The sequence below is a fragment of the Cynoglossus semilaevis genome, chromosome 2 (assembly GCF_000523025.1).
Source record: "Cynoglossus semilaevis isolate Cse_v1.0 chromosome 2, Cse_v1.0, whole genome shotgun sequence".
NCBI lineage: Eukaryota > Metazoa > Chordata > Actinopteri > Pleuronectiformes > Cynoglossidae > Cynoglossus > Cynoglossus semilaevis.
In genome coordinates this window covers 5,746,246-5,774,238 of record NC_024308.1, presented here as the reverse complement: position 1 = coordinate 5,774,238, position 27,993 = coordinate 5,746,246, and the positions used below count along the sequence as shown (strand labels likewise).

Here is a 27,993-nt window from a genome sequence, read left to right as displayed (position 1 = left end):
TGGACACTGGAAATGTTGGGGCCATGCCTGTCATTTCATGGCCTTTTCTCACATTTACAGTAGCTTCAATTAAACTGGTCCTCGTCGGACTCTAAAGAAAGAACTCATGATATGAGGAACTCCTTCGACGGCGGCTCTGGCCTCAACTGTGTTGACTTTTACATGAACTGAGTTACTCCACAGAGTTCAAGAAGGCAGCAGGAAGGTCAAATGGACAAGACGTGGCATTGAGCATCACAACCGCAACATCTGAAACCCAAATCTAGAAAAAAAAAACCAGTACTGCATCAATGTTGATACGTGTCCCTGGTCTCACTGCATCTTAACATACGTAAAAGACTTGACTTCAGCTGAAAGACGTGTCATTATTCCTGGGTTCTCAATAACTGTAAGACAAGCTAGGACACATACGTCTATCTTTTATCAAGCTATAGGCAGAAGTAGAACAGAGGAGTCACGTGACCTGGGAGGAGAGGCTCATTGGCTCAGAACCCTCCATGTTTCCAGCTCTGTTGTAGCCATTCTGAATGATTTTCTGATTTTCAAATCTGTGGCCAGAAATATCCTGCACTTACAGCCTCACTGGGCCTTTGAACAGGATCATAGATTGTTAATAGACGTTGGACCGAGACGGCAGTGGTCCTCTGTGAGTCACATGACATCAACTGAAGTGTTCTGCTGGTTCCAGAAAATAATCAACTGGTATTCAGATTGCACCAGTTTTTTCGTTCGTTTTTTTTTTTTTTTATCGTTGCCAAGCTTTTTTTTTTTTCCATTGTCTCATTCCTCAAACACAAACAAATTGCAGCAGCTTGTGCCACTTATTCTTAACAAAAGATGGAACAGGACAACTTTAAATTTCCAGATGTAAGATAGACTGCATAGTTTGTCATGAGACACGTTCTTAGAGAAAATAAAAACACAACTAAATGAAATAATAGTATCTAGTCCGTCTGACCGTGCCAATATCTCAGAGCAGAGTAACAGGTAAACGTCCTGTACTCAGGTACATGGTTACAATGTGTGATTGACAGCTGCCAATTACAGAAGACTAAGTCTTGTACTTAGTCCTCCTGTGATCCAATCATGATGAACATATTTAAGGTCATCACATCACATTTAACTCCCTCAAAACTTAAGAGTCACATGTTTTGGATCTGAAAATATATAAGTTACTCGTTGACTCAAGTTTGACTTGATTGTCAGATGAGGCGTCGTGAAAACGCCCTGGTCGACACATGACAGATGACCATCACAGCTGAGTCGTCTTCTTCGTCTCCTTCAGAAACCTCAGTGCACCCTGGTCTCCACAGCAAATAAAAACACTCTCACTCATGTCCAACCACTTGTTACCCGTGACGTGGCCTGAGCTGTGTGTCAGAGGCCCCAAAAACGCCCGTACGATACAGCGGCCACGGGGACATCATCGAGGACGTCACCTTGTCTCCAAGAGTCCGATAACATAAACATGGGACAGATCTGAGCCGAGACGGAGCGCGGGAGCTTTAGAGGATGGTCGTGATATTCCTCACCTCCCCTCTCAGAGCAAACATACAGTTGTCCACATCTGGCTCGTCACACACACACACACACACACACGTCAGACTATGTCATCAGTGTCAGTGTCAGCAGCAGTGAGTAGAGTTAGAAAAATGAGGACAGTCTGACGAGTGAAGTGGACTCTGTGGTCAGGTTTACCTGGGACTTCTCTCTCTCTCTCTCTCTCTCTCTCTGTGTGTGACATACGGTTTCTAATTCATGATGATCTTTGTGTGACTGACTGGAAGGTTTACAACACATAAAAGTACAAGAAACACTACATACTGGCCTACACTGGGCAGGAGGTCGGGGGGGGGCTGGTGTTTTTACTCTATAAAAATTGACAACCAACAAAAACCACTGGAAACCTTAGTCTGCTGCAGTTTTTATATTACTCTAAAAAACTTGACAACCAACGAAAAACAACTGGAACTCTTTCAGTTCAACAACAGCAAACCTTAGTCTGCTGCAGTTTTTATATACGGTTTCTAATTCCATATATTCATATATTTGATATATATCTAATATATATATACACATACACTGTATACATATGTGTTTATATATATATACTGTATGTGTATATTTATATAACAAAAACCACTGGAATACATATATATATACATATATATAGGGGCTGTAGCCTGTGGACAATAATTCGTAAAAGTATCAGGTTGACGAAATACTGCAATATTAAAAATACTGTTCTATTAAAAAAATTAAAAATTCAGCCTTCATGCCCCCACTGAGCTGTGGTTTCATTTCTCCTCATGTGTAAATCCACGTGTTTGGCTCCAATAATGCATTGCACACTTTTCACACGCTGAACCAGGAGGAGTTTCACTGCCGTCCATTCAGTGCTGCACCTCAGGGCTCTGTGAGGACGTGTGAGGACACAGCTCTGAGTCCAATCATTGTCCCGACTAAAATCACTAATTAGTGAAAGGCGTCACAACACAATGTGTCCATCCATATGTGTCCTCACATTATGGACTGGCTGTGAGAACGTCCCGTGGGTGAGGAGGACGACGCCGCGGCCAGGATCAGGGAGTTCTCAGACGGAGGTGGGAACGGTTCCCTGTTCAAACAAGTCTCGGTGCACTGTATAGAACTGCATGAAAAGCATGATACTGTATATTTGAATTAAACAAAGACACTTTGCTACATGTAGAGACCGAGTCTCTACGTGTGGTATGTGGACTTGTTGAATCGCATTCACGTCTCTACCAGTGAATGCAGCTCATCATTTGCAGACTCGCGTTTTGGGACGTACATATACATATATACATATATATTAAGTGTTAATGAGGGCGAAACAGAGCACACTGGGATTTACTTCTATAGAACAGTCAACTTCCTGTGTGCAATCAGAACGACCTCAGTTTTGCAGCATCATTTTTGTCTCTTTTCCTCTCTTTGCTCAAGCGTCATCTATCTTTAAAGCAAACCGGGGACCATATTAGTTTAACGGCGTGACATCAGCAGAGTCAGAGTTGGTTTTTTTCCACTATGGCTCTTTAGTTCCTTAGGTTCCATGCGTTGCCTATTATTGGTTGCAGCTAAGGATTAAAAGCGTTAAAACCATCTATTTCTGCAGCCGTAGCTTCATACTGAAGCTCAAAAAACAGGAAGTTCTTTGCTGTTTTACAAAGGTCACTTTGCACAAACTGAGGTCTATGATAAGATCTTCTCTTAGATACGGAAGTCACACGGCAGCAGGTTCATTAGCCTCTGGTCTTTTCTCCAAGAGATCATGACAGTCGTACGATGTGCGTTTGTGAATTAATATCCAGTAATGAAACCCAAAGAAACACCAACAACAACAACACACGTTGTGTATTTGCAGAGAGGACGAGTTTTTCTTTCCAAACGCAGCTCATAAATACTAGCATTGATTTCGAGAGGTCTGAAAACACGTGTTCGTCCGTCTGTGTCTGTGCCTCTGACCACGTGAGACTGGATCATGGTTTCCTCGCCCTGTGTTCAAACACACACTGAGACATCACGTTTGTTTGCAGGGAAGGAAAACGATGTTTGTTAAATTAACTGATTGTACTGGTTGTACTGTTCGTTGTCAATATGTTTTTGTGTCAGTGTGTTTTTGTGTCAGTGACGTGTCAGGGCTAAGACATCGGGTTCCCGTGTGTTAATATGGCTGTCAGTTCACCTCATCTACAATGTAAAAATAATGAGGAAACAGTATATTATACACTTTAAAAAATAAATAAAACTTATTCATTGTGTTTACCAAATGATTTATGGCCTTTTATTCCAGTGAGCACAGAGCTATTTAAATATTTAAATCTAGAAACAACATTCTGTTGTTGTTTTTTTTCTTCAAATTTAATCATAAACTGGTACTTACAAAAAGTCTTCAAAGTAACATTGTCATATTGTATATCCATATACGTCAAACTAAAGATAAACTTCATCTGCGTCGTTAACACAGCCAACTGAACAGAAAGTGAGCGGAGCTTTTGCAGTAAAAGTCGTCCAGGAGCTAAAGTGTGACTTGAACTTTGTAGTACTATAGTACTATAGTACCATAGTACTATAGTACTATAGTGCTATGGTACTATAGTACTATAGTACTCATGTTTCAATTAAATAACAAACACATAATGTTGGTTAAATAAGTCCCAAGGAAGTGACATTGTGCGAGAACAGACATCAGAGCTGAGGTGCTGTTTTGATACAATTCTAGCAAAAAAAAAACTCTCTTCAGTTTGGATTGATTTTTCAGATGTGTCAACGTGTGTTTTCTCCATCTGTCAGGGCAACAGGAAAATACAGCTGAATGGTTTGCTGTTCTGTGGATGAAACATCAGAAGTCAAAGCCTGCGTCACATGACTGGCTGATCGGACCTGCGTCTCTGAAGTGTTGGTACGTGTTAAGAGAGACGCAGTCTGGAAGAAAATCATGCACATTCTGTACTCTGTGTGCTGAATCAAGAGTTGATTTATAAACTGCCAATTAATCACAAGACAAAAACTAGACGACGCAGTTCACCTCCAAGAGCCTGGTAATCACTTTGATGTCTCACCTTAAGGCGAGTCAAATAGCTGTGTAAATAATGGAGGCGTTCGTGACGACACCTTATGTATTGACATTTCATCATCTGCTCATTTCAGTGGCTCTAACCCAGGTCGATCCCTTTACTCGGGCGTTCAGCAATTAAACGTACAACAAGTTGTCCCGATACACACTGTGTACGAGTACAAACACTGTATTTGTGTATCTGCTCTTTGTTGGGTTTATATAATACATCAATATAATAATGGTATAATAATAAAAAGTGGATTCTGTCCCAACAATCCTTCATTACACCAAAGGGAACTCCAACAGTCGTCCACAGTCGGACACTCATTCACCAGCAGCACTTGGATACTTCTGCAGGAACTACTTGTTTACTCGTGTGTATAAAAGCCAGTATTGTTGTTTGTCTTGTACCCGTGTACATTTTGTACTCATTTATGGGCTGATGATTAATTAGCAAAGCTGTTACGGTGACACCTAAGTACACTCCATGTGCTTTGAAGAACAAAGTATTTAATTTTATGTCCAACTTCTATCTTTCAGTCAAGTCGTTAAATTATCGTCAGGTTTGATTAGTTAGGCCTTAACTGCAGCCCTGATTTTGCAGACAGGACCGTGACGCAGCCCCCCCCCCCCAACATCAGTACATTCACAGCTATTTATATGTATTTAATGACATGCATTTATTCAAACGTCCTGTATAGATGTAACTACTCCATAAATGTTTCTGGACTTGATCAATATTTATTTAATACAAATATTGTATGTCAATCTTTTAACTCTTCGGGTTCAGAAACTCAGCAGCGTGGACTTTTTATACAAGGCAAATGCTTTTTAAGCTCCAGTGGGCCACACAAAATGACATGGTGGGCCGCATTTGGCCCACAGGCCTTGACTTTGATTCATGTGAAACAAAACAGACAATCAGGGCAGTTTGGTCGCTTCAGTAGCTTCATGCCCCCATGGTGGGGGGGGGGGGGGGGGGGGGGGTCTGCTGACGAAGGACCGAGAGGTATTTTGACACAGATCAGTCAGTGTCTGCTCTCAGTTTCCCGTTCACACCAGAGAGTGGAAGAAACAACAAAGTTGTAGAAAAACAACAAAAGACTCTCGACACCTGCTCTGACGTGGCTTCAACTGTCCGTCCCTCTGACTCGTTTCCTCATTCCTGCCAAAGAATACTTCCTTCAGTGGACAAATACACATCTGGGCTGTACACACACACACTCACACCTATGTATTTGCAAGTTTCATTACATAAGTTTGCTTTTATATCAGCTTTTATACTAAAACGTACAGAGACCTGAGGCCGACCCTGTGACCTCTGATCATCTTCATATGTGACTGAGAAGGACACACGAGTGTTTGTGTAAACACAAGTTCAGCTTAGCTCAGCAGGCCAGCAGTGAGGTCCAATAAAGCAGCCCAGAGCGGGAAGTCATAAAGAGGGCAGGTAACACAAGACAGCCAGACAGAAATACCCAGACCTATTAACCAGGACACACGGGGAGGGAAGGCCGAGCATGTGTTTCTCACCTGAGGAGGGAGAAAGAGGAGAAGGCCAGAAAATCTAAGCTAAGAAGCCGTGTGAAAAAAAACAAAACAAGCTGAGCCCTAATCAAAACACAGCGATACTAATGCAATAAAAAAAGGGGAGGGGGCGCTGTTGAAATGAAAACGTCTTGTGTTGGAATTTTGAGGATGTGCGAAGTGGAAAATCTTGTGACCCGACTGTGTATCAGTGACATTTGATGCTGCAGATGATGGATGATGGGAACACTTCTGGAAGTGGAAATTGAAATGTTTGTAACAACTGGACGACATAAGAGACAAACTCATCTCCTCGTCATCACACATCAAGATGCAAGTGGAATTAAACAATTAATCAATTAATCCTGTCAACTATCGGACTAACCCTTGATAAATGAACGCTGCTAATCTAGAATAACAAAGAACTTTTTTTTTTAAAAATGTGTAAATTGTTTTCCTGCGTCCTCAGCCAACCTCAGGGTGAACAAACCTCTGACCCACAAACCTTCATCAATAATGTGCATTCTAACATATAGAGATACGGAAACACTGCTCGTCTCTATTTGCAGACGGAGCTGTGTTAGTGAGAAGCCACAGACAGGTGCACTGGTGCTCCGGTCTCAGGCTTCAGCTGGGGGGGGAGGGGGGGGGGGGGGTCACATGACATGACAACCTGACGACCACAGACGTAGTTCAGAGCCAATTTATTCAAATTCAACATGTGTTTTCAAGTAAAGTCCATTGAGACGTAGCAACATTTAGCTTTAGCTGCACGTTCACATGTGAGTTTATGGAGGGAGACATGGACTGACGACAACTCTCTGGACCAATGATTGAAGAGGGAATCTAAAACTAGGATTTGAAGAACAACTGCAGTAATATCCCAAAGACTTCAAACACTTAGAGCTAAACACATATCTCTATGTGTTTTTCTTCTGAGCCGACTTCTTCATTCTGATCATTTTTCCTCCCCCTCGTCAACACAGCTATTGTTCAGCGGAGCTACAGATCCTGTTTCCTGTTTTCCCCTCTCTTATCTCCTTCGGTAGCTTCCTCACTAACTCCTTCATTCTCCAGACATTCCTAATCTCCTCGACACTCTCACCTCCTTCTTCCTCACCTCCTCATTTCCTACCGTTCTGCGCCTGTTGCCCACCTCTCCGTGAACTCTGCAGCATTCCTCCACACACCAGGAAACGGGAATTAAAAAGAAAAATAAGAAAAATAAAACGTAAAATATTTCTTCTATATCTTAAAATATTGAGGAAAAATAAATGACTAGTTAATTACTTTTTGCTCTCATTGCAGTAAATGTTATGTTCAGTGTCACAGAATAGGAGCATCACAGGCGACTCATTGGACAAAAGACTAATGTATAATGGCTGTGAAAGCAGGACAGTGTATTATATAACTGCTGCACATTGTGCAGTAGGTCACCTGTAGACTCAGTGTGTGGCCTTAACCAAACAGCAGCTCTGAATTGTCAAAATGTCACCGGAGGTCAAACCTGTCTGCCTCAAACTGAACACAATGAAAAACTACGCAGAGATTTGAAAACACAATGACACCTTTCCTGACTGACACACACACACACACACACACACGTGAGAGAGAGTGTGTGTGTGTGTTAGAGAAGGTCAGGGAGTTTGAGAGCCCTTTGCCTCACATACATCCTGTATGACAGCATTTCATCACCGAGATCCCCCTGACCAGGAAGTGAGGTCGTACCTCTGTGAGGTTCTCACAGCTGTACGATGCAGCGATGGGACAAAATATTTCCTGTCTCCGTCGTGACGCCACAGCACAGAACAGCTGCGGCGGCGGCGGGTCATGTGTGAGAAGACATCGCCAACCTGTTCGTCTGCGACACAATGACTCTGCAACCAGAGCGATTTTTTTTTTTTTTTACGTTGCTTTGTTCTTGCACATGCAGCCATGAAGAATGTAGGAATCTGAGCGACAAATGGAACAGCAACGAACACAGGTTTCTGACAGGAAGTTCAATTAGCATTAGCGTTGTTCCCAGCTCAGAGCCAATGGCAGCGGCTCAGAAACAGAAACGTCCTATTTCGACAACAAACACCGTGTCGTTCCTGTCAGGGTCACGTCTGACTTGTACCTGCAGTTTCACCACAGCGTCAGTCCACACAGGGGTTTGGCTCAGTGTTTACAGCGGATGCACCTTCCTGACAGGACCCCACCAGGGCTGGGAGAGGACTGGGAAGTAGATTTGAACCTGGGATCTTCTGCATGTCAGCAGTAAATAACGCTAACGTTGCTTTTTGTGAGGCACAAATTTTACCCACAAACTGTTGTTAAATAGTAATTAAACATTTTTTTCTAAATTATTAATTACCCAGGTTAAACTACGGTTCCCACGGTCAGTGGGTTCAACTGGTCTGAATCCTGTGTACGATAATCCAGCAGAGAATACTCAACTGTACTCGACTGGATGTATTTTCAATTTGGTCCTCTCGGCCCATCAGCAGAAGAAGACAGTGATGTAATGTTGTTTTCACTTCAATCACTGAGGACACGTGCGTATAAACATATAAACTGCTGAGCAGAAACAAAAACCTAAACCGGGCTTTAAATCATCTGATGAAGCAGGATTTTGTCACATGCAGCAGCGACAGGTAGAAGAATCACCTGTTCTACCCACTGGCCCTCAGACAGGGGGGAGTCAGAGAAACGTACTGGAGGGGGCGCTGGTTGACGATCACTGGATCAGCTCAAAGGCGACTCTGTTTACATCCAGGTTAATGACTAAATCCAATACCTCACTTATACAAGTCACTGCCATCCAACTGGATACCCACAAGGCAGCGGAGCGTAACGCTAACACCGCGGACACACAGGCAGGTAGACACTTTTCCGACCTGCGACGGTGCGTGTGATTTTGACGAGGACAAACAACAAATAACTGCAGCGTCTCTAAAAATACAACAAAGCCATTTCCGGCAGGGAAAAAGAAGGAACGCCAAACTGACGGCATGAGTTCGGTGGAGGGATTCTGGGAGGACTTTCCAAGCCTTAATTCCACATGGCGACTTTTTCTTGAATTTAAACTAAACAGATTCATCTCTCCCAGACGTTTGTCATTACAAAAATAAATTCCCGTCCAAGTCTTTGTGTGTTCCAGTTATTTGTGGGAATCTGCTTCTGCTTAGAGCCTGATGGTAGAAAAAAAGGCCTGTTTGTCATTTCTCTTCTCATGCGATACATACTTTTCCAGTTCTGAGCCCTGGGTTTATAACGGATGGCAGTGTCGCACAAACTGAGTGTCTTTAACGGTTCTTTTAGGTTAATATTACGTTTCCTAAAGGGCAGCGGGTTGGCTAAGGTTCAGAGTTTGAGTTTTTAATTAATTGAAATTCAAATAAAATCTGATTTTTGGGTCAAATATCAATAGTTTTGTGCTTTTTTTTAAGTTCAAAAGAATTGAACAACTGTGATAGTGAAGGAATGGAGCCTTAATCTCTCATTAATGATAATGACATTTCAAATATTCACATCATAATAAACACATGAATTAGCCTCAAATTCAAATAAAGATATAAATTAAATCTTTAATGTAAACTGATCCTGAAATGACAACGTATTTGTCACAAAATTCTCTGATGGCTTCATCAACGTTTTGGAAAAAAAATGTTTCCAACCTAAAAAAACAAAATATATTTTCACAATAAAACTACACAACTTTTTTTGTAGCAATATTGACTCATCTCTAAACATAATTAAAACATTTGTGTGATTGTTCAGAGTTGTGATTGTTCAGAGGTGTGATTGTTCAGAGGTGTGATTGTTGTTTAGTAACGTAGGTGTTAACAATGTGTCAGCAGGCGCATGTTTGTGCAGTCAGTGGCCCAGACAATAAGCCTTTGTCTCCCCATATCCTATTTTTCTCTCGTGGGCTGACACACACACACACACACACACACACACACACACTCATAAACACACACACTTACGTACAGATACACCTCGGCCACACACACACGTGCACACACTTCGTCCTGACTTCCGTCAAGTTACAGCGGTTTGGAGACAGCAAAACAGGAAGAATCTGATCTTCACTTCCTGTCTCCCACTTCCTGTCTCCCACTTCCTGTCTCCGATGGATGGAGGGAGACACAGATGTGTTAATTAGGAGGAAAAATAACGAGTCAGCGCAGGAAATGAAAACGGGAGCGGACGGGTGTTTGTGCGTAAGTGGGGATCTGAGATCATAGGAACAGAGTGGCAGTAGGGGGCGCTGGTGGACAGGTGTCACCGGGAGGAAAAACACCACCGAAGAATCTCGTTAATGATCCGAAAATATCTGTAAAAATCGTTATCGTTTTTTTCTGTGATAATGATAATTCACCAATACTGTGTGTCCTAAAAATAGTTTTGGGGATAAACGGCTGTATATTAAAGTGAGAGTCACTAGATGGCAGCATTACAGCTCATTTAATTAATGGTTTGTACAGATGGATATATTAATATTACCAGGCCTGTATCATTATCAGTTGATATTGGAATCGGAAATTAACTGTTTGGACAATATCAGTTTATCGTATATCGGCAAAAAGTTAATATCAGACATCCCTTCACTAAATACGAGGGATGCATTGACACTGATAAAAGTTGTTTTTTGTCTTGTTATTTATTGCGCTTTGTTCATATGTTTAATTGACATGTGAATGAAAACATTGTCGATTCTTGTTTTTCACGTTTATGTCAATGTGAGGAACTTTGTTCATATGTTTAATTGACATTTGAATGAAAAAGACGATTCTCGTTTTTCACGTTTATGTCAATGTGAGGATGTTAGATGTTTTAATTATTATTTATTATCCAATCAGTGATGAAGAGAAACAGCTGTTCATCTGTCACATCTGTCGTCTTACATGAACTAACAGAACGTTTTGTGTTATTTTATATTAACGTAGATGAAGAATAAAAAACCAAGCCTAGAATCTGGAGTCAGGGTTGAAATGACCTCAGCTGACTTCATACTCAGAGTTTGTGAACGTACGCATGTGGAGCGGTTTACAAGACACATGCACACCATTATTTTACCACACACATTCACACTCACACACACACACACACATAGAGTCAAAACACCTGACGAGCTGCGGTTCTGCAGAAGGAAGTGAAAACTCAGTCCATCTGCTTTGACAGGAAGTCAACAGAAGCCACATACAGGCGTGCTGACGTCAATCACAGCCACAGGAACTCCTCCTCACTGCACACACACACACACACACACACACACACACACATACTGACATTACTCACGATGATGTCTATATGCTGTGATAAACATTTATTCACACCTTGGTTAAGACATCGTGAAGTTAAAAAACCTGATGTTGAAATGAACAGAACCAATCAATCCAAACGGCGGTTGATGGAGCGAGACTAACACAACACGACGACAGAAAAAACCAACACTGACGTCTGGTGGAACTATGACATTGTTGAAAGGTTCAGGGATGCTCTGAGTTTTCAGTTTCACTGTCGCTCATTTCTCTTATTTTTACCTGTAAATGTCGCTGTTTTCATCACAACTTCTGAGGAATGTGGAAACGTCTGCTCAGAGCTGAACTATTACAGCGTTCAGTTGAAACATTAGTTTCAGTTTTTACATTAGATAAAAATATCAGTTTTGTTTTGTTATGTCCTTAGATTAAAAAACAAATTCACAATAAATGATCAACTGAAGTTATTTAAAGAACTTTGCATCATCCAATACACACACACACACACACATACACGATTACTCGATTACTTTCTCTGGAAGTGAGGGTGTGTGTGTGTGTGTGTATTTCAACAAAGTTAGTGACCTTGACGACATAAACTGTCCGTTCTACAGATTTAGCGTCACAGAGGTCGTGGACAGAGGTCACACTGTACGTGTTACGGTGGGAATAAAAAAGAATAATTAAAGCAAGCACATATTTACAACCATAGCAGCGTCTTACCTGGGAGACAAACTCTGGTGATTGGCGGTTGAGTCGTTGTTGCAGGAGACCTCCTGTAGGGGAGGCAGAGAGGGAGAGAGGGAGAGAGAGAGAGAGAGAGAGAGAGAGAGAGGTAAATAAAACCCTGCAGCCTGAGGTCGACAAACACAATTAAAAAGATTCCAAGAAATTTCAAAAACAATTCTTAAAAACCCTGGTGACGTAATCACAGAAATGTTAACTGAGAGTTGGTGCAGAACAACATCCTGTCCCATCATTTCACAGGTCTTTAGTCACAGAGTTTTCCTGAAATTATTGTCTTAACACATTGACAAACATCAGAAGTGTCAGACGAGTCACTTCTTGAACGCCTGTAACAGTCAACGACGTATTTAAGTGACTCGCAGTCAGAAGGAAAGAGCAAAACAGAAACTGGAAGTTAAAGATACAAAACTCAGAACCACGCTGGTTTAAACTAAACGCCGTGTTCAGTGAAGGAACCGCAGCCTTACACACCATTGATAAACCAACCAGGAAGTGGTTCTTAAATAGTGAACTAACACGACACAGGGTTTAAATCCAAACACGGGGAATCGGGATTTGAGCAACAAGCTTTTAGCGATCAAAAAAAAAGAAGTAAACTATGTACAAGAACAACTTCATGGTCCATAATATATCAGAGTGAATTTGGTTTATTCACAAATATGGTGTCCCTGCAGAGGAGCCGCCGTGCTGCCATTGGTTCAGGAGCCACGGGTTGCAGACCTCTGCTCTAACCTTATTAGCTTTGACTTGATGAATGCCTCTGTGCTGGTGTTACAGACACCAACCACTGGTGTCTGTGACTGATCGATGCACCAGAAGAAGAAGAAGAAGAAGAAGAAGTTCAAACTGCCAGGATAAAGTAAATATGAATGCGTGTGGGCTCAGTGTTTGTGGAAAAATCCCGACAGCAGAATGAACAGAGTGAGGGGAGGTAATAAACATTAAAAAAAAAAAATCTAAAATAAATTTGTTCCATTCTTAAAACAGCCTCCCGGTGGCCAGATGTCAAAGATGTTTTATTTAATTTTCCATTCTATCATGAGGAGGCACAACAGTGAGATAAACACGGCCCAAATAAGGTTTTCTATTCTGTGGTTACATGTTATCATTGATGAAGTTAACGTCCAGCCAGTGTCCAGGTACATTTTACTTGTCATTTTCATTGTGTCGTTTATAAATACTTTATTTCTTCTCATGTCAGTTTTTTTAATTTTCAGCATGTGTTAAATTCACCTGCACCAAAAAAAATGCAAATACGAATAAGAGTAGGAAATAGGTGTGTGTGTGTGTGTGTGTTCAACGTTTTGTTTTTGTTTTTTTCAAAAGTTAAGCGGAGCGAAGCTATGGCTGTTTAAAGATAGGCGCTGCTACCATCTTGTGGTGAAAAGCTAGTACTGCAGTCTTTCAACGAAACGACCTATTTTTTTTTTATTTCTTAGGGACTGTTTTTTTTACCTCAGTATTTTTGTCAGTAAAGTCTTTGTACCAGAGTTACTTACTTGCTGGAGGCACACTGGACATTGGTCAATACAGTGAAATTATTCCGTACACTGCGAAGGCTGGCCAGAACCTAGAATGTCAGACACACAGACGGGTCAGGGTCGACATTTGTGACAAAAGAAAAAAAAAAGAATGATGGGTTAACCTGACACCAGCCCTGATTACTGAAGTTATGGATTCTTACCTGAGCAAAAGGTGTTACGATCAGGTCGTCTCCATGTCTGTGAACACATCAGATTTAAAGCTATTAAATCTTCACAATAGTCAGAATAAATGCAAATAAAAAGTTATCACAAAATTTAAATCAAAAGCTATGACCAAAAAACAATTATTTACATAGAATAGCACTTTGTCCCAATAAATGCAAATAAAAAGTTATAACAAAAATTAAATTAATTTTAAATTAAAAGCTATGACTAAAAAACAATTATTATTTACATAGAATAGCACTTTGTCCCTGTATCTAGGACTGTACATGTTAGCGTGGTGTGCACTAACTGCCCTCGTGTTTATATTTTTTACTTACAGTTCAGAGGCGATGGAGGAGTTCCGTGACATGGACTTGGGTGACAGATCATAGTCACTGTCGGAGCGGTACAGGAAGGACTCCCGACGCTGGTTGTGACTTGGAAAGTTGGAGTGAAGGACCAGACCGGAGCCTGGAGAGGCCTGAGGGTCCAGCGGGCTGCAGCTGGAGGGGCCATTCTCCACATCAAAACTGACAAAGAGAAGGAAAGACTAATCAGATATTTCCCTTCATTACAGCTTAGTTTTAATCATCTGAGGCTTAAAGAAATAAAAACCAGAGAGACATAAAGAGGGAAACTATGTCATGTCACAAAGTCCTCAAATTTAGACAGTAATTACAGCCTTTTATTTCCCCTAAACCTAAAACAGTCCAATCTTAAAGGAATCATTCTAATCAAAACAACATGCTCTGTGATTGGAGGACAGAGAAAGAGAGGGGGGGGGGGGCATGATGTACCATCAATATACCCCCAGGAGGAGAGCAGCCTCTGCCTCTCTACACAAACACACTCCACTCCAGTTGGCATGACCGGGCAACAAAGGGCAGAGTGACACGGAAGAGCCTTCACGTCTGAGGAGTTGACAGAGGAATGAAGGAGGAGGTGCCAGGAGGAGGAGCACCAGCGCCATTAAAGGGAGGATTTTATTCATGTACCCTTCATTACTGCGCTGACTGTTTCACAACATCTTACAAACCAACACGAACAATGAGTGCATTTTGTGTCTTTGTTTTCATTTTGTCTCTCATTTCCATTTCCTGTGATGTCACCGTGACGTCGTCCACCATCGCTGCTCTGACTGTGTTGTAAACAAACACAGGCTCAACCAACCCTGATTACACTACAGTCCAAACCAAAAACACTTCATCAATTAAAAACAGTGTTGTTGCCTCGGCCCAGCTGAAGAAATGATGACTAAATGTGGAGTCTGATAAAATAACTTTAATCTAATTTAGTGACATGACAAAGGAAAATTGGCTGAAACCTAAAGTGCAGTATCTCATGAAAATATAGCTGCACTGCAAACAGGCTACAATATATATATATATATATATCTATATATATATAGATATAGATATATATACACAGTTTATATCAATATATGTATATATATATACAGTGTATATCAATATATATACATATATGTGTGTATATGTATATATGTTTATGTATGTGTGCATATATGTTCACAAACATTCCGTACATGTATATATAAATATATATAAATATATAAATATATATACAGTATATATATGCGTGTGTATGTACGGAATGTATGTGTACATATATAATATATATAATATATATACTCATATACATTCTGTAAATATATGTATATTTGTTCTATTATTTAAAAGGTCAACACACACTGCTCTAAATATAAACACCGACTCTAGTACCGAGTATCTACACTTCTGACCAGACGTATCACACGACCTTCACTCCGTCGGACAAAAACATTGTTGATGTTTTGTCATTTCGTCGCTGCAAAAATACTGAAAAATTCTGCGTCCTTATTGGCTGCCGGCTTATATCTTGTGAGTTTTACACATGAATGGCTGCGCCGTGCACCACCGTTAAAACGCGTGACTGCACCCGCCCGGAGGTCAGTCCACTGGTTTGCGTGTTAGGAGGGAGAACCTCGCCAGTCCACAGAGGGCAATCTCACCATCAACCACCGTGTTGACGAATCAGGATTAAAAAAGCTGCTCAGTGGACATCAGCACAACACTGACCTCAACCTGAGTCACATCCGCCCGTCGGGGTCTGAGGCAGAAATGTGAGTCATGTCTGAAGGTAACAGCTGCTGTACACAGGTATTATCATGAAGCCAGGACCGTTCAGAGACGCTGAGTGAGGAGGACCAAACAGGGTCACAGCTGTGTCAGATTACAAACTTCCCCTGAACACACAGACCTGAGGGTCGGGCTGTTACGTAAGTGGTAACACTCTCAGAGAAGTCCAGCTGAGAGAACGGTCTCCAGCCAATCATTACAGTGATGTCTTCTCTTAGCAACAACCTTGCTAGGAGCGCCAACTAAGTGATGACTCATTTTGGATTTTAACTTTTTTTTCCTAGGACAGTAAAGGCAACTTTACTGCATCTGATAGAGTTTTTTTTCAAGTCGATTCTTGAGATGTAGAGTGTGGGAGAAGAGTTGGTTTAATATCAGTTTGTTTCACTGCTCTAGAGTATGTTAAATTCCACATGAATTTTCTTTTGCTTTTACAGGTTTCTTTTGACTCGTATGAGTCAGTTTTGAGTGACAATGTGATTAGTAAGCTCACCACCAGGGGGCTGTAAATTCATCTTTCCAAGGACTTCTGTGGAATTACTCTTTTCCAAAGAAATCAGAAAATGATCGACCTGACCTGGAACATTTACTCCAGTGACATGACATATTCCACATCCTCTCTTTCCCAGGATACATATGTGTATTCCACAGGGATGACAGTGTTGCAGGGAAGTTTGACATGTTCACTCGAAAACCACAGCTTCCATCACGACACATGAGAACTTGGTCGTAGAAAAACAAAGAGGTAAGACGACAAACCTGGCTGACCACGACAGACGGTGAGGCCGGAGACAAAGCTAATGACTAATAATTCCTCAGAAATGACTGAACTTCCAGGTCTCCATGGAACCTCCAAGGACACAGACAAAGGGAAGTTCTTTTTTCACGAAAACAAAGGCTGACTTTAGCTGCCTCGGTACCCAGGTCTGTCTGAAGTCAACGTCTTGGACAGGTTTCAGAGCGGCTCAAAACGTATTTCCTGAAATATTAGAAGGAGTTTCCTTGGTGGAGTTTGTTCACAGGAATTTTCAGAGACTTTCTGCTGTAGAATGTCCTAAATGTCCTGCGTCATAGTGGACAACATCAGGTTTACATGGAGAACCTTGGTGGTGCATTTGGTTTAAAATAATTATCAGATAATGTGTGTTTTATTCAGGCCAACCATGAGCTGTTTCTGGTTCTATTGAAGCTCATTTTTAAGTATTTTAGACCAATCTCAATTACCTTTTGTTTTTTTTTCCTTTCTGGTCAAATGTATTTACATAAATGTGTCAAACTCTTTGGACTGAAGGAACAAAACGCTGTCAGTTAGAAAGTCCTGTTCTCACATTGTCTTTTGTAAATATCTCGCTGTGAAGTGAAACCTTTATTTCAGCCCTGATTAAAAGTGTTGATTAACATCAACCTAAAACTAGTGATGTCCAATAATATCGGCCGACAGTTATCGACCCAATATTAGCATAATTATGGTAAATCTGTGTCTGTAAGAATTGTTATTAATTCACCCTCTGATAATTAAAACCTGATAATGTTTTTCCAAATATGCTGGAACTGCATGTGGGGTTCCTGAGAATTTTACCACCGTTTTTGGAGGTGAACAGCTGTGTATATTGGTAATGTTCACATCAGAATCAGAAACTAAGTATTTAGACAATATTGCCATATCGGATATTAGCAAAAAAGGTTAACATCGGACTTAAAACCAAACCGTCCATTAGAACAAAGTCGACATTGTCACTGCAGCTGCTGTGGAGAGACGTTAACGTTCTCCTTCAGAGGAGGAACTGAACTGGGCCAGAAAAAATTGATGCTAAATATAGGGTTCTGACAAAGTGGTCAGCTGAGTGAAATGTCCCAGGTGACAGTGAGATGAAGGTGTGTGTGTGTGTGTGTGTCTCATCTCCAAAAATGAACACAAAGGAATGATCCGACACTAGTTTTAGAAGCAGCGCCTCAGTCTGTTGATCTAATTCACCTCATGTTCATGAACATGTCACAGCAGGAAGCACAAAGCAGAACTGACCAAACCGAATAAAGTCGACAATTATGACGGAGGAACAGCATCAAACCAAGCTTTGTGTGTGTGTGTGTGTGTGTGTGTGTGTGTGTGTGTGCGTGCGTGGTTGGGTGGGGTGTGAAATTGAGGATCTGAGTTCCACTCACAGGAACACGACAAAACTTTCACTTTCCATTTCACCTTAGCGCTGCTGGCCGTAGCTAATCCGTTCACCTTCACTCATTCTTGTCAAACCTCAGGCCGTCACGTGACGTGACTCTGTTTGCAGCAACATCCCAGTTTCTGAGGCTCAGGATAAATCGTGCCTCATGATGACAAATCACACGACCTGTCTTACTGGTTTATCTCATAATATTTTGGATAAATAAAAAAAACAGACACTGGTTTAACACCGTGTTTCACAACTTTTTTTTGAGCCAAGGCACATATTTTTAAATTCCACAGCACAACTCCGAACGAAAAATTCCCAATTTCAATTTGCAGTAAATGTTTTCAGAACAATCCAGTGAAAGTGGATGAGTTTGTCTGGAGCTTCATCAGACTCAAAAAGTGCGTTTGTATAAATATATTTTTTAATAGTTGATCATTTTAGGATGCTGGTACAATACTTCAACAATATTGGTAGTAGAGCACAGAGCTCCATTCTGCGGTAGTGCTGTACACCCATAAAACAGTGTGCAAAACTGTTCAAATTATAAACCATCAGACAACAATTAGAAAAGGACACATTTTCTCTTCATCTATCTGTTTAGATGTAGCCTCTCCTGATGCTAAGCTAATCCTGCTAATCCTGTTGATTGTTACAATTTTCCGTCGGCATTTCCATCATGGCACATGTGACACATTAACATGGTGTAATTATTTACACACTGGTACAGAACACAACACCTGCGACGCTGTAAATATGCTGCTAAGTCACGTCAGCGTCTCCTGGACCTCCATCTGCGCTGCCTCTGGTCAGGGTTAGTCTCCTTCACCTGCTCTAATGACGCGACTGAACACAGAACTGCGTTTGTGTTCAGCTGCTGACCGCACAACAGTCCAGGACTTTCCACAGGAAACCATCAGTTACAGAGGTGGAACCCACTCAGGGCCAGAGGTGAACTGCTCTGGACTTCAGACGTCTCGGTCGTACAACTTACACCGTCACTGGTTTTTCTTTGTTTTTTTACCAAAATGAGTGGAGTAAACTAACAGTTTATACAGGGCCAAAAATGGACAGCAAAATAATTTAGGATTGTCTATGAGAATTGGTTTGAAGGTAGAAACTTAGTTAAAAATTCAAAAGAACATTTTTAATATTTGGGGGGTTTGTTTTGTTTGTTTGTTTCTTCAGTTTCACATATATCCATATATATGTGATACTCTAAGAAGCAAAAACAGTCTTGACTTCAGGGCTGAATGTATTCACCTGTATCCTTCTTAGAATGATGATGGAAAATTATTTTCTTTAAATCATTATTTTTTTTACCGTGTGAACAATAATACACAAATTTTATTGAATTGGCATTTAGGATTATCTTCATAATTTGACCTTTATGTCGACCATATATTTAGCAAAAATTATTTTCTTTAAATCGTTCTTTTTTTTACTGTTGTGAACAATAATACACACATTTTATTGTATTGGCATTTAGGATTATTTTCATAATGTGACCTTTATGTCGACCATATATTTAGCTTTTAGCTCTCCTGTTAAACTGCCTCGACTGTATATATTTAAAACCCGTCCTTACCTGTGTGCTGACCTGTGAGTGTGGCCATGGGTGGCAGCGTGGAGCCGCCTGACGACTTCCTCGCTGAAGTCAAAATGAACCCTTCCTCTGGCACAAGGTGAACGCTTGAACATCTCCCCGGCACAGACACACTCACACACTGGTACGCACACACACTCTACCCGGCACACACCATCACATCACACCTTACATATGTGTGACCACACAAGCACAAACCCACAAACACGCCCCGAAGTGAGCAACACACCCAAGACTCCTGCTGGTATCGAGGACACACACTGACCCAGGGTGTTAATGATGGCACGCTAATACACACACACACACACGCACGCACACACACACACAAGCTACATTAACCACAGCTGCACTGACACACAAAAACAGGCGTTCACTTTCAAACAAACTAAGAGCACACCAGCAACACAACCACAAACATCTACAGATGTCATACAGAAAAAACACATCAGTCATTCAGACGTCACCGTCACCGTCCCGTATGTCAACTGACCAACTGACCAACACCAAGAAGTCACAGAGACTGTCAGTCGTCAGCTTCTCCTCACGTGTCATGAATAAATAAAGGCAGCAGAGAGAAATCTGATATCCAATCACACACCACCTGGACAGCAGCAGTATTAGTAGCAGTAGTAGTATAAGGAGTAGTAGTAGTAGTAGCCGTCGCAGTAGCAGCAGTAGTGGAAGTACACGCGTCACGTCAAGGAAACTCTTTAAACCCTGGTTCACACACTCTCTTTCACACACTCTCTTTCACACACTCTCTCACACTGTCTGTGTTCTGTTTCAGACTTGTCTCTGTCACAGCCTGTACTTCCTCCAATTGGTCCGTGTGTGTGTGTGTGTGTGTTGGTACGTAAGACTCTTTGTGAGTGCTCCCTTCCTTTCAGAACAGCCCAGCAGACACAGAGAGGAGGAGGAGGAGGAGGAGGAGGAGGAGGGAAGCTCTGGTGTGGAGTGACTGGAGTGGAGTGATAAATCATTATCACTGAGGATCAGGTCAGTGTCAGAACTGACGCTGCTTTTATGTGAACTACAGGAAACGTGGCTGTCTAATCTGATTCACACGTAGGCTTCTAGACAACACTCTGTAAACAAAATACAACAAGATACCTGTTTACATGTGAACCCACACTTCTGCTGTGGGACCTTTACAGGTCAGAGGTTAATGTTATGAAGAAATGTGGACACATGAGCACAACTCTGACAGTGACACCTACACAATACAGAATACAACATAAAATATATACACACACATATAAAGATATTCAAATGAAACGTTGAAGGATGATTGGTGTTTGAGCTGATTATTTATCTAGGTCTACCTTAAATATGGTCACATGTCAGAGGGAGGGAAAAAAGCACCATCTGGCACCAGCACAGGAGGTCATGGGATCTGATGTCACTGTACTGTACAACACCATACTGTACATGTGTCATTCCAGTTATTATAACACACAATACTGTGTGAAAGACCTGAAATTAAAATTCAAACCAGGCGTGTTTTTTTTAAAGTAAACTGTGTCTTATTTGTGTAAACAAAAGTGGATTTAAATTGTTTTTACTCTACTGTAACATCTGGTCTCTTAATGGCACGAAAACGGTTCATGAACAGGAACAAAGTGTCTCTACAACACTCTACTGATATTCTTTGAATTGAAAATCAAAAGTGAAAATATGAGTGAAAATATGAATATAAGTGAAATATATTATTCGTGGTAGAACTATAATTATTAATAGTATTATTGTTAATTATTATTATTATTATTATTATTATTATATGAGAGTATAATATAATTAAACGTTCAATCGAAAGCGGCAGTTCGACTCTTTGAACACCAGAGGGCAAACTTGAGATCCAGGGAAAATCAAGCGCAGTTCCACAGTTACAACACAGGATGGCAATGTGTAACTACTAACGTTTTGCAAATTTTTTTCTTTACATCCTAAAGACCAGTGATGGTTGTGACATGAAGCAGCTACAGAAATACTGAGGGAAAAAGTGCCTCCAGCACTTGATCCTGTCCCTAGTGGCTGCGCTTTACTTTAAAATAAGAGAATCGACTTTTATCAGAGAAAAGAGTTTGAACATATAATTATATATTTCCCCTTCTTAAAGCAACGACTTCAAGGCAGAACAGATGACAACATAAAAGGGAGGCCCGTACATAATGATAGATGTAAGTCGCTGCGGCTCCAGCAGGGTGTCGGTACAGAAACGGAGAAGTGCAATTAAGCATCGATCAGACGTTCCCTCCATGGTTTAAGTGCAGCCTGTCAAATCACGTGCTGACAGGCGGCTGTTTTACATGTCTCTGTGATTTGAATCGACGTTACACAACAAATCCACGAGTGGAGAAGTGTTTTCATGTTGTTGGGAGGTGAGGAGAGGAGAGGAAAAGGTTGGCATGTAAAAAAAAAAAAAAAAGATAATCCCACAGATTAACATTAATGTCCTGCAGTTTTATCTACAGCTTCTCTCTTGTCGACCGGAGCCTCCTTTTTCTAAACCTAATTCCCCTTCCCGAAAAAGAGGGCACTGCAGTCTGCCCCCCTGTGATTAACCTAATCCCCCAGCGGTAGAGTGTCTCTCTCATCGGACCATATTTGACGTCAGCAGCACTCACATCGTGACTGCCTCCAGCCGTTTTTGGGGGGGTAAAATAATTGGAGATTTTGAAGCATAAATCGTCCATCAACTCAGAGAACTCAGAAATTCCACTAAATACTTCTCAGCTTTTCTATCATCAACGGTAACGGAGCAGAACCGCTGTTACAAACACACCAGATTATGGAGCAGGACACAAACAACAACGTTACTGAAGTTCCCATTACGGGCAAGTGCCCAATTTAAACACTAGGAGTCACTATTTGACAAATTCTACAAACAAAGAAGCCTTTTTTCAACTGTTTTTTTTATATATATATAGTGTAGAAGTTTTCCTGGTTCCTCTTCACCGGTCAGAATAATACATCTGTAGGAGGGTCATGATTAAAGTGGCTCAAAACAGTGACTCACTGCAGCTGTGTGGGTCAGAATGAGTGGACATGTGAATAAATGATGGAGTATTTACAGAACGCCTCGACTGCTAGTATTAAAAATGTAACTTGAATGTGGTCAGAGCTTTGAAGAGGCTTTTTTTTACCTGAAAATAAAAAATTATGGCAATAGAAATAATGACAATAAATTTTTTTACCTGAAAATAAAAAATGCCCTGCTGTTACATTATGGCAATAGAAATAATGACAATAAATGTAATATTTATTGTAAATAATTATTATTATTAATAATAATAAAAGCTATGTTGATTTTAGTGGCGCTTTGGCCCAGAGGCAATGTCTCTGTCATTGGTGTGGAACCAACTGACTGACTGCTGCCCCCGCGACCTGGTAACGGATAAGCGGACGAAAATAGATGGATGGATGGATGTTGTTTTAAAGAGGAATGTAAACAGAAAAAAAAACATTTCGCAAACATGGCTGCTCTCATTATGGGCTGCCTTTGCAGCCTCATTAAACATTACAAACAGTGATGTGCAGAGACGTTGTTGTGATTAGTAAAGACGTGGATGAAGAGCGAATCAGAGGAGGAGAGACCCCCCCCCCCCCCCCCCCGTGTGAGGGGGCGTCTAAAAAAGTGTGGTTTTCTAAACAAAAACCCAAACACACTATAGGAGTGTAATGACAACCTGCGTTTTCACTGCAATCATATTGAGATGCAAAAATTCACATGTTGATACAGTTACAACAGCTCAGGTGAAAATGAGTTCCACCTCCAAGTCATTTCCATCTCAACGCTGCCCTGATTATGATTTAAAAACCTAAACACGAACGCGTGTGTAAGGTTACTGTAGTCTACCACTGTATGCTGCAGTCTCTGTCCACAGAGCTGTAACACTCAGGTGTCCAACACCAGGCTTTAAGTTTGTCAACACAACATAATTACTAAGAAATTAAACATCAACATAATTAGCAGCAGCCGAAGCTGGAACATGGAGGAGACGCTGCTTTAATGATGAGGTTAATTTACCTAAACTGAGAGCCGTTCACACTCCAACACCACCAGAGTCGGGCTGTGAAAATCAACACTAACAAGGCTAACACACGTACCCGATCCAGGAGTGACGGCGATAACAGAAAGGGCTGATGGGAACTTCCAGACTGGACGATATCTCTGTCATTATGTCGACTGCCCCTGAGGTCAAAAATCAAATGATTACCTTTGTTGTTTGTCTGTAGTTCTTTCAAAAGTCTCAGGTGGAGAACTTACGTGATTTGATTCATCAATGATGGGAATGTTAAGCCCTGTTTTACCACAACTGCCTTTTTAGGAGGTCATCTTCCAACACAGTATTGCAGTATTTCAAATTCCCAGTGTTCATCCATGAGCGGAAATCAAACCCTTGTTTGAGGCCGATGGCAATCAAGAGTCAAGTCAACAAAATATATAATAAAAAAGTGTTAAATCCAGTGCTGCCAAATCATCTCCCAGTCCTCGTAATCTCGTCCAAAGACAAGACAGAACGGAGCTACCAGAGAGAAACCAGTCCACCGGTGCTCCGTCTCCATGTCCTTGTTCTGCTGAAACTGATGCTGTTCCCTGAGCCTGGTCTTTAGCCCAGTTCAGGTCTGACGGACCACGCAGGTCACATTTCATGGACGGTCTATGATCCCCGGCCCCCTGTAACCACTGTGTAAAGGTAGGCCACCTTCACAACAACCAAACAATAACGCAGCTACACCTTAACTACACAGTTAACTCTTACTCACCAGAGTAATGCAGTATGTGACTGCTTTGAATTCAAGGTATTTGTAAAAGCAATTTGCAAGTCAAAGCAAGCCAAAAAAAGCACTTCTAATAAAACAGAATGACTGCAGTCATTACTACTATAGTAGTATTGTTCCAACAAATATCATCCTGTTGTTTGTACCGTGTTGCGGAGGAAGTTTAACGGACGTAACAGCAGTAAAACACGATTCAAGTTTTGGGTCTTCTTCAACATAAGAATCATCACTTTCATTAATGTTGATCCTATTTAGAGGAAAACAAAGGATAGAGCACTGTTGAATGAACACTGTACTGTATCATACGCAGGCTAAATAGGATTCCAACCGTGTAGGCCTTCAACTGCAGTACTACGACTTCACTGCATGTATCTCACCACAACCTGCGTTGACTGTAGGATGAGATCAACCATTTACTGCAGAGCAAAGTCAGAATCCTATAATATTTGACTCCAGAGTCAGTGCTCACACATTCAGATTCCCAGTGAATGCATCACACACACGCATCTTCCACTCACTGATGTGTGTCTTGACACTTGAGACTGTGAGTATCAAATAGCATTGAGCAAACACACAACTGGAGCTGAATACACAATCAGTTATCGCACCAGTGCCCACTTTGGCTCCCCTGTTCAGAGAGAGCCCACAGAGCAGCATGTGAAACTGCCTAGCAACAAGTGGGTATGAAGGCACTTGACTCATGGTCCGGCCATTGTTCGCCTCAAAAACTGTGTGAAATCCCAGTATTGGTCATTGACGCGGCCCAGGAAGTGATTTACTGAGTGTGTTTGAGGAGAGGATTTTCATCAGAGCGACTGACGGACGGACGGACTGACAGACGGACGGAACGACCCTGACACAGATGCAGCCGACCTGTTCTGACCATTCACTGTGTTGTCTTCATCCACCAGTACCATTTTAAACCCGACTATTACTGTTTTTGTTGACCTTCAACAACATTGGTTCACATTGGTATGACCCACCCTAATTGGCTCACGGGCCAAAATGATGTTGTTGTTTTTGTAAAGATATTTTAAATATGGGCCAAAATGATGTTGTTTTTGTAAAGATATTTTAAATATTTGATTTTAAATAAAAAATATTATAGTTACTTACATATTTAAATAAAAAGAGAGAAACCAGAACCTGTAGATTAGTAGATAGGAGATACATTTTTATTTGTTTTTAAGGTCAATCAACTAATCTAATGGACCTAATAGTATATTAACTACTGCAGTAATTAATACCATTATAGGTTTTCCTTTGTGTTGCCAGTCTCAGGTATGAAAACCAAGAATTTCTTTAAAAAAAAAGAAACATCAAAACTGACACTCACATAATCACACGTTTTTTTGGTTGTTTTTTTTCATCACAGATTTTTTTTTCTGTCTGAAAACTGCACCAACTGCTGGTGAAAACCTTACAGATGGCGTGTGATTCAAAGTTCATTTAACTCATATGCACTCATGTAATTGCACACAATTACACACACACACACACACAGAGAGAGAGAGAGAGAGAGGGAGAGACAGCCTGGCGATGACTCATCGGAGTTTAAAGAAAAAAGAAAAAAAAACAGAAATAACAGAGCGTATTACTCACTCTGAATATTCTACACTACACTATAGATTTTTCACACCAAAACAAACACATGACATAAAACATCCTTCAAACAGAATAAGGAGGGAAAAAAGGGGGGGTTGGGCCCAAAACTACTGAGGGGATACATTACCATGGGAACAGTATTTGTCAGCACTGAGCTGTGACCTTGGCATAAGATGAAGGAATCAGACAGAGGACGTGACAGCATGGGATCCACAGGGTCTGGTTTTAAGGCCGTGACAAATGTATAACATCTATAACATACATATTATAAACGATATCATTTACCAAATATGTAGTAGATTTCAAAGTCAAACCCAGTGAACCTCGTTTTTTTCTTCCCACAACGTCAAGGTAAAGTCTTTAATACTGTATGGATGTAAATACACAAATACAGAGTTCTCAAAACGTGGAGGAGGGATCATCCTCTAAACATATTTTATAACATTTTGTTTTAAATTGAACTGACTACCTTTAAAAATGTAGAGCACTGAAAAACAAAACCTTTTCTACCCACTGTCCAAACGCATCTACTCAAGGCCAATCCAAGGTCAGCTCACGTCCAAACAGTGGAGAAAGTGTAAGTGTCGAGGTTTCAGTTTGCTCAGAGTCTTGCTCTGTGGGAACGGATGGTCCAGACCACAGGAAATGAGGATTGGACTAATTACCTACAACCCCGTTACAGCCCGCCACAGACCAGAAGTCAACAATAATTAAATTCTGTCCTTGAGGTCCTCCAATTAACCCTGAGCTAATTTAAGTTTGAGACCCCGTTCACACAGAAGATAAAACACTGGCAGTGTGAAACATTCCGTTAAAAAAACAACATCTTTCCTTTGAATACAAGGACAGTAAAAATATGCATATTCATTTACAGACTACTGTATATAGATATAAAAAAACCTCTGCATTTATCCGTTTATTTAAGAAAAGAAAATCAAGACAGGAATTAGAATCAATTTGAATCTAAGTGTGTTAGAAATTCTTCACCAACCCTGATGCTGTGGCTGTCCTTCAGGTGCTAATAAGACGACCAATCACCAAACACCAAACACCACCGCACCTCACATAACAATGTATTCATCACCTACGTTTGTCTCACCTAACTTACGTCTTCTCTCTGTGTGTGTGTGTGTGTGTGTGTGTGTGTGTGTTTGTATATCCTCCATCTGGGCCTGTGTGAGTCCATGTGTGTGAGAACTTGTTGCGTCTCACAAAGTGTGTGTGTTCATAGGACATCTGTGTGTGTGTGTGTGTGTGTTTGTGTGTGTGTGTGAGGCAACGTGAACCACGCAGATAGGAGCAAACACTGCCGTCTGGTTGCCAGGGCCGACTGTTTTAACAAAGCCCAGCTTCAAATAGCTTCCTGTATCTCCTTCCTATCACTTACTCCCATTTTTCTCTCTGTCATTCTTCTCCCCCTTCACCTCTTTTCTCTTTTCTTTTCACTGCTTCCTCTCATCTGCTCCAGTTTCACAACAAGTGGCCTGGTCCCTTTTATTCTGCTGCTCCACTTTCCACGCTTTCTTTGTAAATCAAAACTCTTTTGTAAATTATGCTTATTATCCTCTATTTCTGTTACGACTCATCATATTGACTTACTTACGTCTTCATTTGCTGAAGAGGCTTTGCTATAATTAGGTTTGAGTGTTGGTGGGCTACGCTGGACCACAGAACTGGACGGGAGGTTAATTGGACATTTATCATCAACAGTGTACACAAGCACAGGACCTGAAGAAATTCATCACCGTGAAGGGGAAATGTAAATGTATGTCAGTGGGGTTTTACAAGCAGCATGAGTGAGTGTGTGAGGGGAAGTCGCAAGCACAATATACTGCACTTTAAATAATAATAATAATAATAATAATAATAATAATATATATAATAATATATATATATATATATATATATAT

The 27,993-nt window shown here is 41.0% G+C and overlaps 1 protein-coding gene across 4 annotated transcripts in view; it reads right to left on the bottom strand.

The window, feature by feature from the left end:
• pde4ba (phosphodiesterase 4B, cAMP-specific a) overlaps positions 1 to 27,993 on the bottom strand; it is a 109,479-nt gene that overhangs the window by 33,105 nt on the left and 48,381 nt on the right. For 2 of the 4 annotated variants that reach the window (XM_017030679.2, XM_008332829.3), the window contains 4 exons: positions 14,129 to 14,320; positions 13,787 to 13,823; positions 13,602 to 13,672; positions 12,079 to 12,131 (listed from right to left, as the gene is read on the bottom strand). In XM_017030679.2, coding sequence (XP_016886168.1) covers positions 12,079 to 12,131; positions 13,602 to 13,672; positions 13,787 to 13,823; positions 14,129 to 14,320 — 353 coding nt within the window. Of the gene's footprint in view, positions 1 to 12,078; positions 12,132 to 13,601; positions 13,673 to 13,786; positions 13,824 to 14,128; positions 14,321 to 19,678; positions 20,534 to 27,993 lie in introns of those variants that run through there. The other 2 variants (XM_017030682.2, XM_017030687.2) reach the window with 2 other exon arrangements.